At 42.6% G+C, this 12844-nt stretch overlaps 1 protein-coding gene across 17 annotated transcripts in view; it reads left to right on the top strand.

The window, feature by feature from the left end:
- ppip5k1a (diphosphoinositol pentakisphosphate kinase 1a) overlaps positions 1 to 12844 on the top strand; it is a 29915-nt gene that overhangs the window by 1024 nt on the left and 16047 nt on the right. For 16 of the 17 annotated variants that reach the window (XM_069528389.1, XM_069528427.1, XM_069528395.1 and 13 more), the window contains exons 2-18: positions 3089 to 3154; positions 3253 to 3592; positions 4438 to 4633; positions 5496 to 5586; positions 5698 to 5783; positions 6312 to 6466; positions 7556 to 7657; positions 8119 to 8280; positions 8363 to 8484; positions 8584 to 8685; positions 9105 to 9191; positions 9277 to 9352; positions 9427 to 9536; positions 10059 to 10144; positions 10234 to 10359; positions 11639 to 11760; positions 11953 to 12135. In XM_069528389.1, coding sequence (XP_069384490.1) covers positions 3449 to 3592; positions 4438 to 4633; positions 5496 to 5586; positions 5698 to 5783; positions 6312 to 6466; positions 7556 to 7657; positions 8119 to 8280; positions 8363 to 8484; positions 8584 to 8685; positions 9105 to 9191; positions 9277 to 9352; positions 9427 to 9536; positions 10059 to 10144; positions 10234 to 10359; positions 11639 to 11760; positions 11953 to 12135 — 1950 coding nt within the window. In that variant the 5' untranslated portion in view covers positions 3089 to 3154; positions 3253 to 3448. Of the gene's footprint in view, positions 1 to 3088; positions 3155 to 3252; positions 3593 to 4437; positions 4634 to 5495; positions 5587 to 5697; positions 5784 to 6311; positions 6467 to 6513; positions 7455 to 7555; positions 7658 to 8118; positions 8281 to 8362; positions 8485 to 8583; positions 8686 to 9104; positions 9192 to 9276; positions 9353 to 9426; positions 9537 to 10058; positions 10145 to 10233; positions 10360 to 11638; positions 11761 to 11952; positions 12136 to 12844 lie in introns of those variants that run through there. The other variant, XM_069528476.1, reaches the window with a different exon arrangement.

The following is a 12844-nucleotide window of genomic DNA, read 5'->3' on the forward strand; positions in this document are numbered from 1 at the left end:
TGTGTGTGTGTGTGTGTGTGTGTGTGTGTGTGTTTAGTGTTTTTGTGTAGTGTGTGTACTGTGTGTGTGTGTGTGTGTGTGTGTGTAGTGTGTGTGTGTACTGCGTGTGTGTCTGTGTGTGTGTGTTTAGTGTGTGTGTATGTGTGTGTCTGTGTGTGTGTCTGTGTGTGTGTGTTTAGTGTGTGTGTGTGTGTGTGTCTGTGTGTGTTTAGTGTTTGTCTGTAATGTGTGTGTGAGAGAGAGCTCAGACCACTGGAGGGAATGTGATGTACTTTCTCAGTATTTGTTTCAGCAGTACAGTGTCATGTATTTGTACTACCATGGCTGTCGGCCCTCCCTCCCTCGTGGACCCAGTCAGACGTGTGTGTGTCTTGTTGCGTGTCCCGTTAGATGAGGTGGATGAATGTTTGTGTGACTGTGAGGAACCTTAGGTCTGGTTCAGATCAAAGGCAGCTCAACCTACAGAAAGTTCAAAGAAGTCAAATAACAGATATAATAATTAATAACGATAATTATAGATAATCATCAACTTAACCTCCTGTGTCAGTTCTTCGTCGTGAGCTGGTCAGCTGCATTCAAAATGCTCATATAATAAAATGGCTCCAACATATACGTGTGTGTGAAATGTTTCAGTCACTGATGCAAAGTGAGCATGCTTTAAAAAATCTCTCAGTTTCACAAAACTAAATGAACTCCGTTGTGTCTGATTTGACTGTGAAACGTCTCCGGTCAGTTACAGTACTCTTATTGTTAATGGGTTGATGGGTCCACAGTGAACCGTCGTACTTCCCAGGTAGCAGGTACTAACATGTGATTCTGGAAACTCTGCGCTCAGGCCTTCTACTGAAAGTCAGATCAGTTCCACTCCTACATTTGATTTAAAAACGTAGATTAGACAGCTTTTGTAGAGTGATGGTATTTTCATTATCAATGAGTCTAATGTCTTTTGCTTTGAATGAGAGGTGAATAGTTTCATGTTTTTCATCCCAAAGATATGTTTTTAAATTCCCCTGCCTCAGAATATAACTTTGGGATGCGTGAAAACAAAGATGACAGAAATTGGTGCAGATTCATTGACTAATCAGCTGGTCGAGAAAAACCTGAGGATATCCTCCACGCTGGATGTTTTATAGACACAGTGAATTAATGATCCAAAAAGTCACAGTTAGTTGCAGCCTTGAATGGTTATTTAGAACGTGAGTGTTCCTTTAAGGTTCCTTTCTTCAGGTGTGTAGATGGTGCACAAACAGTTCTGTTGAGAAAAGTGTTTGAGTCCACAAAACACTTCTGGAGTTTCATGGTTCTTTAGACGTAATTAAACAACAGAAGAAACATAACCTCCATCCTGCTCCTGTGATGTCATCAAGTGTTCGGAAGCCCCGACATTCAAATCCACTCGAAACAAAGTCCTTTACACCGAGTCCTAAATGTCTCTGATAGCCCGACTTTTTCCTTGCTGAGTTGCTTTTCAGGTTATGAGGGGGAGAAAACCATGACAGCCGTGAAGCACGGGGTGTCAGGCAGCAACATGTTGTGGGGATACTTTCCTGCAGGAAGGATTACTGCTCTTCTCAAAATAGATGGCAGGATATGGCATCACTTTTCACGCCAAAAGAGGATCATCTGTAGGGTTTGGATTAAGTCATTCTCAACACTAACTCCAAAACCTAACCTAATCCTAACCTATGCCCCACAAATACATCTCCAACTGACTCGAGCTCGGAAGCTTTGAAATCCATGACGTCATTCTCTGGAATGTTCTTTTTATCATGCATATGACTCCCATAATATTACTCAGGTGAGGGTCTTTGGTTCAGGTAACACAAGTCCATGTATTTGTTTGTCTCTGGAAACCTACATTCCTAAAAGTTACAGACGTGTCCCACAGGTAGTTGTTGGACAGGTCTGGCAGTGCTGGAACTGGTAACAACAGATTCAGTGAGAACCAATGAATGAGTTGATTTTAGCTGGAAGAGCAAGGTGGAGTGGGCCTGAGGGGGCGGGGAGAAAATACAGAGGTTCAACATGTAACATACCAACACGATATTTAAATTTCAGCTTCATTTTCTACACGTTACTGAACATGGTAGGTTTTGTCATTGTTGGTACTTGAATGTGTCATCGTACAGGAGAGGGGAAGAAGAGAAACAGTCTGTTGCATGTGCTGCTCTGAACTTTAAAACCAGCAAATGCTCCGGTTCAAATAATCACGAATCATCTCTGTTAACTTTGTTTTTAAAAACACGCCTGCACACGATTCTCCTGCCAACCTCACTTCCCGCCTCTTCCCTCTTTTACACTGAGGTTGCTCCTCATCAAAACAGACCTGACAGTGTCAGTGACCCGTTCAAACGTCTGCTCCGATGGAAAACCTACAAACCACAGAGGGAAACGCAGCTTTAACCTGGCAACACAACAGCTTGTTACTGTGGAAGCTCCGTGCAGCGAATACCCACTAACACGCCTGCTCGCTTCGTCCTGTGTAAAAGACAACTTTTAAAATGAACTTCCAATGATGTCTCCCAGCGATCTGTCCCCCTGATATCAGACATTAAAACAAAGTCAATTTTAAATCATCTGCATGGATTGTTGCCACCCTCCCAAATCCTGTTTTACAGTGTAGTTGCATGGATGGAATGAACTGGGGGATTGAAGAGAGAAATGCTTGGACTGCAGGGATAAAAAACATTCTGAGTGTACACATCTACTGCCTCTCTGTCTTTTGCTTAGATTTGATAATACTTGAGGTTTTGGGACAAAACATCACATTTTGTTTAGGAGGAAAACTGTGATGGATGTGAGTTTTTTCATTTTATAGACTTAACATGTGAGCTGATCTAGGAAATTAAAAAATAAAATGAGCTCTCGCAGTCTTCATGTTCCCGTTTGGTTTGTTAAAACCCAACCTGGACTGTGTGATTTCTCAGCTCATTAGATTAGACGTGTCACAATGGTGATGCAGGGTTTTGATAACGGCTTTGTGTAGATGAAACTGTAGAAGCCAGCCAGTTCACTGAAACTGAGCAAGTGAACAATAGTCCTGAGTCCAGATTGTATAAATAAGCTGAATGTTTTGTTTCTCTTGCAGGACTCTGGCTTGTCTTCAAATGGACGAACGGACTGTCTACAGATAACTGGATCTTCAGCCAATGATGTGAGATGTGAATATGCTGAATGAGAAACTTGAGTAACGACGTCATTGTCGAGGACTGACCTTCACCATCATTTCTCACATAACCTCCTCTGTTGCAGCCCCCCCTCCCGTATTCTGTCTCATCGTGCTCGTCTGCCTCACGCACCTTTACCTCACGGCTCTACAGTCCAGCCCCGGCAGAGTGGACCCGTCCCTCTCCCCAGGCCTCGTGCCCTCCCATCGGCGGCCCGCTCCGGCGGTGTGTTGGTGTACGATGGCGCGGTGGGATGCTGAGGGCTGCCGCGGGGGACTGTGATGTCAGAGCCCAACAGCCCGGGCGAGAGCCGGCGTGGCGCTCCCAGATTCTTCGTGGGCTGCGAGGACGATGAGAGCGAGGCCCTGGAGGACAGCATGAGGACAGACATGGAGCTGTATGAGGACGACGAAGACACAGACTCGGTGGGAGACTTTGTTTGTATGTGTAGCTATCGGTGAGAACGTCTGGTGTTATCTGGAAAGTGTCCGATTGTCAGTGAATAACATTGCAGATGAGTCACCAGCAGAGTTTCAGTTAACATTGTGCTCCATGATGAAACTGAACGCGGTTCTGTTGTGCTTTTGATCAGGACCGTGCAACAAGGTTAATGTGTTCACATGCAGCAGGTCAGAGATCAGATTCCTTATCTACAAACTTATTGTGTTTGTTTCACTTTTAGTTGAAATTCGGTGACAATGGATTTCAATACATGGATGGATCTGTGCATGTGGTCACCTCCATGGTGTTAGAACAGTTCAGATACGATTCACAAATAAATATCAGCATCTGCTTTATTTTTTAAGGCTGATTGTGAATAAAAAATATCTTTAGAATCATCATAATACCATATGCTCAAAAAGCTAGTTAGCTAGCCACGCTGCTCTTTACAGTTCATAGTTCAGTTGTCCATAAATTTAGCACTACTGCCACCTACAGGTATAACGGTCTCAAAAGAATCAGTCAATTCTTATATATTGAAACCAACTATGTTGACATACAAATGAAATGAGTTGAAAATGTGCACAGAGCAGAGGTTTAAACTGTTCATGTAGGTTAAACATCGGATCGTTATCAATCACCGTGATGCTGCCACCCCGATTCATGTGGATGTAGAAGGTTTAGTGCAACATTTCCTATTAGAGTCCGTTTGTTGTTGTCAGTGAATGTCTCTCAGAAAAGACTTAACCAGAGGGACAAAGCTGCCATTGTATTCTTCTACCCGCAGACAGATCATTAAAGTGTCTCCTTCCCCTCACCCCCTCCTTAGCCTCCGGAGCGACAGATCGTGGTGGGGATCTGCTGCATGATGAAGAAGTCCAAGTCCAAGCCCATGACCCAGATCCTGGAGAGGCTGTGCAGGTTCGAGTACATCACTGTGGTCATCTTCCCAGAGGACGTCATCCTCAACGAGTCCGTGGACAAATGGCCTCTGTGTGACTGCCTCATCTCCTTCCACTCTAAGGGTACAATGCTCTCAAACATATGGACGCAGACAAAATGACTATTCACTCTTTGTTATTAGTGTTTGTTCATCAGTTATGTTTGAAGCAAGTTTAATATGTTTCCTCCAGAGGTGATGAAATCGTTTTATACTAGAATAAAAGAAATGCATTGATATTCGTCTTTGAACAGTGTAAATCATATATCAGCTGCCATGTACATACTAATCAGAGACTGTATTTGAAAACTTTCATTTGACAGAACAAACTACGCAGAAATTATTTGTATCAACGTTTATACTTTACATTCAGTTCAATATCTTTGGTTCTAATTGTGTTTTCTTTCTATTTATAGTTATTTTTACAAAGTTTATGGTTAAATGGTAAAATATCAAACCTCAATAACATTTCTTCTCTCCCCAGGTTTTAAAAACAACATCTTAGGAATCATTGACAATTTTTTTAAATGTATATATATGTCAAGCCCATATGATTTTAACCTGATTACATTTACACCTTGTGTTTTGATTGATCTGATCTCGCGTGTTAGCTCAAACTACTGTGTCCTCGAGCTATCTATTAAGTTTTTACCGTGCAGAGATCAGACCTCAAGGTTTCCGCTGCAGTTGTGTCCTCGGTGCAGTTCTTTCTCTCACATGAGAACTCGTCTGTCACTCTGAATCTGTTGTAGGTGAGAGTTACCTTCGTGTAACAACTACAGACTGAATGAATTCTGTGGGAAACACTGTCTGTTCTTTCATGTGGGGAAGCTCCATCTGATCGTAATGTCCGATTCCTCAAATCTCAGGTGTAAATGGGTTAATTCCCCATGTTGTTTATAATGTTTAGTTTTCGTCCATTTAATTATTACGTTTGATGTAACCAGGCTTCCCACTGGACAAGGCAGTGAGCTACGCCAAACTTAGAAATCCTCTGCTCATCAATGACCTGAACATGCAGTACTACATTCAGGACAGGTAATCTGACATCCTCTAACTGTATATACCATGAATGATTTATTATAGGAAGGGTGGGGCACGAGAATACAACAGTTTTCACATGTGTATTATTTGATATGTTTTCCACAGGAGAGAGGTGTATCGCATCCTGCAGGAGGAAGGGATTGATCTGCCACGCTATGCCGTGCTGAACCGTGACCCAGATAAGCCAGATGGTCAGTCTGCTGATGATCATCAATAAGTCTCTTCTTATTGATGGATCTTTGTTCTTTTCTACTATGAACTAAAAGATAAAACTATTCTTTCACCTCCTCCATAAAAGGTTGTCAGACAAGCAGCCCTACAGCCGCTGTCCCTGCGGCTTCCTGAGGCCTTTAATCCGAGACTGCATCGATTTTATTTCCGCTCGTGGATAAATATAGTATTGAATGTGAGGCAGTCACAAGTGTCCCATAGTTAAGTGATGTGATGGATCTGGCATTTAACTGCTGTTTCTACACAGTGACGTTGAGAGAGTCCCTGGACTGATGAGCCATCAGATGTTTAACGTCTTCAGCAAACTACAGTTCTGACTGTTGTTAACATGGCTGGTGAACTTCACATGGCCGAGAGTGCAGAGCTGCTTCACAGGCCTGTCGAGTAAACACTGACGGCTCCAGCGTCATCTGTATAAATGATCACTGCAAATGTAAAAGGGGCTTCCAGACAAACCCAAACACATAAGCTCCTTGTGTGTGTCTCAGAGTGTAACCTGGTGGAAGGAGAGGACCACGTGGAGGTGAACGGAGAGATATTCCAGAAGCCTTTTGTTGAGAAGCCTGTCTGTGCCGAAGACCACAACGTCTACATCTATTACCCCACCTCTGCTGGTGGTGGCAGCCAGCGTCTCTTCAGAAAGGTTGTTTTCTCTACCAGTGCATGTTAGCATGAAAGTTACTTCTGTCAATGCCAGTAGACTGTTGCCATAATAACCACTGTGACTCTGAATCATTATATTCATATGTAGCTGTGAACCTGCATCAAAACAAGCACACCTACTGTCTCCCTCAACCAATGACACTGTGTCTTTACCCCATGTGATGTGTAGAGGACACAGGAATAGTAGAAGTCATTATAGTATTTTCACATTTTAAAGGAGAAAATACTTTATCGATTTAATGTGACCAGTGTAGTGTCACATGACCAGATCCTCAGAAATGATCATACTTTGTACACGTTGTCTTTAAAAGTCTACTACTGATATACACTGCTCAAACAAATAAAGGGAACAGAGTACAACACCAAGTCAGTTAAACTTCAGAGATCAATGAGTCCATTGAGACGTGACTGTGAATCAGTGTCTCTGCTGCTGTAACATCACCACTGGTTTGGTGGAGGGTCAGTGATGGTAGAGGAGGCAGGTCTGCAGGAGGTGGTGATCCAGGTCTGGGAGGAGATCCCCCAGGACTCCACCCTCCGACTCATCAGGAGCATCACGTCGTTGTCAAGAGGACGTCCGGGCACGGGGAGGCCACGCCCACTGAGTCACATGATGACTTGATGAAATTCACACTTGTTGGATCGGCCTGTGGTTTCAGTTGGTCACTGGGATGTTCAGTGTGGTTTGAATCCAGCCTCACTGGGTTGATGGTTTTAGTTTCTGTTGATCTTTGATTCATCATTTCGTTCTCAGCTAATTATATAATGTTCATCAGGAAAGATTTTCAACAAGTCAAGTTTTCCCTTCGTTTTTTTGAGTAGAGTACTCTTGCATTTGTTTTGCTCATTAAAGGTGTAAATTTGTTAACAGTCTGCGAGCAGTGTCTCTACTCTGAAGTATTTGAATCACAAGGAAGACTTGTGATGCAGCATTTGTCCCTGCACCACTTCATAGCTTCTTCTTAATGGTACAGGAGTCTGCAGCTGTAATTACAAATAATGAATAATCAGCACAACAGATGCAGCTTTAATTCAGACTCACGCTGTTTCTCTTTCACTCAATGTGCAGATTGGGAGTCGGAGCAGTGTGTACTCACCAGAGAGCTGTGTGAGGAAGACGGGCTCTTACATCTATGAAGAGTTCATGCCAACAGATGGAACTGATGTGAAGGTGGAGTATTGATTATTATCCATCTAATGAATCAATACATTTAAGTGACTCTTGTCTGAGATGGAATATGAGACTTAAAGGGGCCATGATGAATCTGTGGTTCAGTGTAACGTCCAATCGCTTAAAGGTCCGTGTGTAAGATTCAGGTTAAAGGATCTTTTGGCAGAAATGTAATATAGAATAATCCTCATGATGTTTTCACTGGTTCGTTTCATCCACATTATATGAATTGTAGTTTTCTTTACCCCAGAAAAGGTCCTTTGTATTTAAATAACATCAGACTGATGCTGAAGCTTTAAATTTTAATGTCACCAGGTATTATAGCGTAGAACTACATGAGTGAGAGACCTGTTCCTGAACCAGCTACTCTAGTGTCTCATGGTACAACATTTAGGATCTGCTTTCAAATGAGAACAGTTCAAATGATTTCCTGTGTTCATGGATATTTCTTGCGACCTCAGGTTTACACTGTGGGACCGGACTACGCTCATGCTGAGGCCCGGAAGTCTCCAGCCCTGGACGGGAAGGTGGAGAGAGACAGCGAGGGCAAGGAGGTCCGCTACCCTGTCATGCTCTCAGCCATGGAGAAGCTGGTGGCCCGTAAGGTTTGCCTAGCATTTAAGGTAAGAAAAGGCACAGTGCTGATGTGGTCTGGTTTGTGCCAGTTTTTATTCTGAAAGAAATGTGTCCTCTTGTCCTCCACAGCAAACTGTCTGTGGCTTCGACCTTCTCAGGGCCAACGGACACTCGTATGTGTGCGACGTCAATGGTTTCAGTTTCGTGAAAAACTCAATGAAGTACTATGACGACTGTGCCAAAATCCTCGGGTACCATGTTTAGCTTTCTTTCTTCATTAGACTGTTCTACTGACCTCGCTCCAGCTTGTGTATGATAGATTAGATTTTTGTGTCTTCACTGCGCTACAGGAACATTGTGATGCGTGAGCTGGCTCCTCAGTTTCAGATTCCTTGGTCCATCCCTACTGAGGCAGAGGACATCCCCATCGTTCCCACCACTTCAGGGACCATGTGAGTCATGATGGTAGAAGATAAAATGTTTCTCATGGAGGTGTCACCTGCATATTTCAATTTGATTTAGTCAGGGTCATAATTATCATTGTGTTCTTTTTAATTACTATTTACTTTGAGGAGCTGAGCAGCTCAGAGTTGAAACATCTGAGAAGTACTGACCGTGTAAATCAGTAATGGACTTTAAGGAACCTGATGCAGGCCTACATGTAGAGTTCTCACAGTGATCTTTTTTTATTTGATGATGGTCGGGGTAAGATGATTGAATCATATATAAAAATAAATAAAGATATCCAGTAACTACCTCTTAAATATTCTTATTTTTTACATACATATTTGTAAATGTGTTTTTGTTTTAGTGACTGAATCGAGCTAAAGTCCATTTAGGAGACAGACGTTTTTTTCTTTGTGCTCTTCAGGATGGAACTGCGCTGTGTCATTGCCATCATCCGACACGGAGACAGGACACCTAAACAGAAGATGAAGATGGAAGTCCGTAACCCCCTGTATGTATCTCTGTGATTTGACCTTTTTACTGCTGTGACGGATCAAATCCTTTTAATGGTTGAAGTTTTCTTTGATTCATCCAAGGTTCTTTGATCTGTTTGAGAAATATGGGGGATACAAAACGGGGAAGCTGAAGCTGAAGAAGCCGAAACAACTGCAGGTAACGAAGTCAGAGAAGGAACAAAGTCAGTGTGTGTGGTTTGAACTTTGTGTGAACATGTGTAACGTCCACAGGAGGTGCTGGACATCACACGGCAGTTGTTAGCAGAACTAGGACAACACAATGACTGTGAGATAGAGGAGAAGAAGTCTAAACTGGAGCAGCTGAAGACTGTTCTGGAAATGTGAGGGGCCATGTTCACACACACACACACACACACACACACACACACACACACACACACACACACACACACACACATCAAGTCGAGTATGAATTCCAGGGCTTGCGGACACTTGGTGACACCACAGCAGCAGTTTGGAGGCATTTAGTGTTTTTAGCTTATGAAGAATCTGGTCGCCAGTTACTTCAATTGTATTTGATTTGGCTTCAACACTGTTTGTTGACTCAAACACTTCACCCCCCTCCATCATAGTGCTGAGTAGATGATGTGGGAATTTTCATTCTTCAGTGGTTTTTGTTGTATTTAAGAAATATGGTCAGGGTTAAATCTTTTATCTCACACAGACCTGACAAAATAATTCACGCCCTCATTTCCTCTCACTGTTACTTCCTTTATGTTGTCTGCATTGTTTATTCTGTAAGATAAAAGAAATTAAGTAATCAGGTAGATTACAACCAGGCTTATTCATAAATGGTTCATAAAGCTTTTAGTGATTCCACTTGTTTTCTCTTGCTGACAAAGGTACGGTCACTTCTCTGGGATCAACAGAAAAGTGCAGCTAACTTACCTGCCCCATGGGCAGCCCAAAACCTCCAGTGAGGAAGAAGGTAGGAAAATGCAAACACATCTTTTCACCTTATACTTAAAGTTGAAGTGAAGCGACTATGAAGTGGCTTCGTGTGGATTTGTTTTGCAGACACACGTAAGGAAGGTCCGTCTCTGTTGCTGGTGCTGAAGTGGGGGGGTGAGCTGACTCCTGCTGGCAGAGTTCAGGCTGAGGAGCTGGGAAGAGCCTTCCGCTGTATGTACCCCGGAGGACAAGGTCAGACGACACAGTTTTCACTCTGAAACAACATCATGTTGGATCCCTCCTTCAAATTACTGCCACCAGCCACTCATGTCATGTTGATGGATTAATTTATTTAAAGATGTGTATCTGAGCACCCTGTAGGAAATGGAAAAACAAACTAAGAGTCTTCTTTAAGACACTTTACATTTCTCATTTTACTGAGCAGACACTGATGCATATAACTTCAGAGTGAGAGTCCAGAAGGTTTCTGAGAAGGATTCTGTGTCATGCACATAAATAAATATTGTGTAAAATGTATATTTAAAGTATAAAACTGTAATAATAATAATACTACAGTAACTTTCTTTTTTATAAAACAACTCAAATCCTTTGCCACAGCTGATCTTTGCTGTGTTTTACTGTGTCAGCTGATGACTTTGATGAACTCGCTGATGTTTGACACAGAAAGATTGTTGAGGCTCTTTTCCAGAGAACTTGAGATGTAAACAAAGAAAACAAAGCTGACACTCTTCAATGAGACAGAACAAATAGTCACATGACGTCCAGAGGGGGGCACACAGCTGAGCTACAGACACCTCAGATGCTTCTGGGTCAAAGTGTGAAGTCCAGGCCAACACATTCGTTTTCTTAAAGACCAGATGTTGGAGGAAAACAATGGAAAAGAAGTCGTCAGACTTTGTGTGGTTATCTGCAGTGTAGAGTTTAATCATCAAATAGTCATTAATTCTTAATCAAACCCACACAAGGAGTTTTTAACTGCTTATGAAACAATCTTATTTTAATATTGCTGCATCTATTGGACCTATCACAGCTAATGAGAAAATCTTGGATAAATCCTCAATGTCTGGGGGGGGGGTGGATTTGTTGTCCCTGTATGAATATTTAATACTTCAAGTTGAATCAGTTCTTACACAAGATTGTCTTTACTGTTCATATTTGATCTTTTATATTCATACGTACGAGTATTTTGATCTTTGAACCGTAACTGACGCAGTTTCATGTAAGTATCGTTGGAGTAAAATCAATCTAAACAGAGCTGCAGTGTCTCTGTGTTGTTCTGAACTTTTTCACTCCTTTCAAAGTAAATGCACATCCTGTCTGGACGGAAGTTTTTATGACAGAGGCGCCAAAATCAACCAAAATGAGAAGTTCCTTGTAGGAGCTTTAATTTCTAGTTATTACTCTCCAAAATGTCCCTTTGTCCAGATACATCTACCTGCAGAGTTAGAGTGAACTTGAAACCAGAACGTTAGTTGTGTTCACGCTCTAATGTTGTACTGTGCTCTTGTAGGAGACTACGCTGGATTCCCTGGCTGTGGGTTACTGCGGCTGCACAGCACCTACAGACATGACCTGAAGATTTACGCGTCTGATGAAGGAAGGGTGCAGATGACGGCCGCAGCTTTCGCTAAGGTGTGCAGGAGAGGACAGTTCTTCCATAACGACAGAATCCGACCTATTCTTAGAAAACTTCAATTACTGTCATTGATCACAAGGTCACACGTCACAAAACATCTTGGTGTTTTAAACAGCACACGTTAGTCATCGTGTGTGTGTGTCTGTGTGTGTGTGTGTGTGTGTGTCTGTGTGCGTGTGCGTGTGTAGGGTTTGCTGGCACTGGAGGGTGAGCTGACGCCGATCCTGGTGCAGATGGTGAAGAGTGCCAACATGAACGGGCTGCTGGACAACGACAGCGACTCGCTGAGCAGCTGCCAGCACCGGGTCAAGGCCAGACTCCACGAGATTCTCCAGAAGGACAGGGACTTCATCGATGAGGACTACGATAGGGTGATTAGTAAACACGTTTACCACTGAGATCTGAGTTTGTACAGATTGATTATCAAGCTACATCCTTTTCCTGTTTCTTTATTTCAGAGGAACCAAACAGATGTTAAAACATGTTTCTCTTGTTTTATGTATTTGACTGCTCAGTTCACACTACACAATCTTTCCAAAAAAGATCTGAGCTAATTCAGCGTTGGATCGGCTTTCACCAATCGCCTCATGTGAACTCTTCAAATGTGCAAGAGTCTCGCTGACACGTGGCCTCCGACCACATGTCGAGCAGCCAAATATTCAAAAGGATCTGTGGCCAGGCAGTCGTGAACTGTGAACTCACAATGACTGCGCGCCTCCTCATCATAAGGAGTTGTGTACTATGAACTGCACAGCAAAAACTGTGTTGTCAGACCTTTGCAATAACAACCACTGATGCAAAGTTTTCTTGAGGTCCTTGTCCTGTGACTGCTCACAGGTCAGTTCTGATCTAACTTACTTCTCTGTAGCTTCAGCTACTTTACAGAAGGTTTCCCACAGTGATTGTAGGACTGAGAGGATGATATGTAGAGACAGGTTGTTCATGTTAACCTGGGAACATGTCTGTGCTCATATCTTCTGTGATCATTCAGAAGATTATGAACCTGTCATGAGAGGATTTTATTTTCTTCAGCTAACTGTAGAGCTGAATTATATTTCATCATGTTTCTGTCATAGGTTT

The sequence above is a fragment of the Paralichthys olivaceus genome, chromosome 1, assembly GCF_024713975.1.
Source record: "Paralichthys olivaceus isolate ysfri-2021 chromosome 1, ASM2471397v2, whole genome shotgun sequence".
NCBI lineage: Eukaryota > Metazoa > Chordata > Actinopteri > Pleuronectiformes > Paralichthyidae > Paralichthys > Paralichthys olivaceus.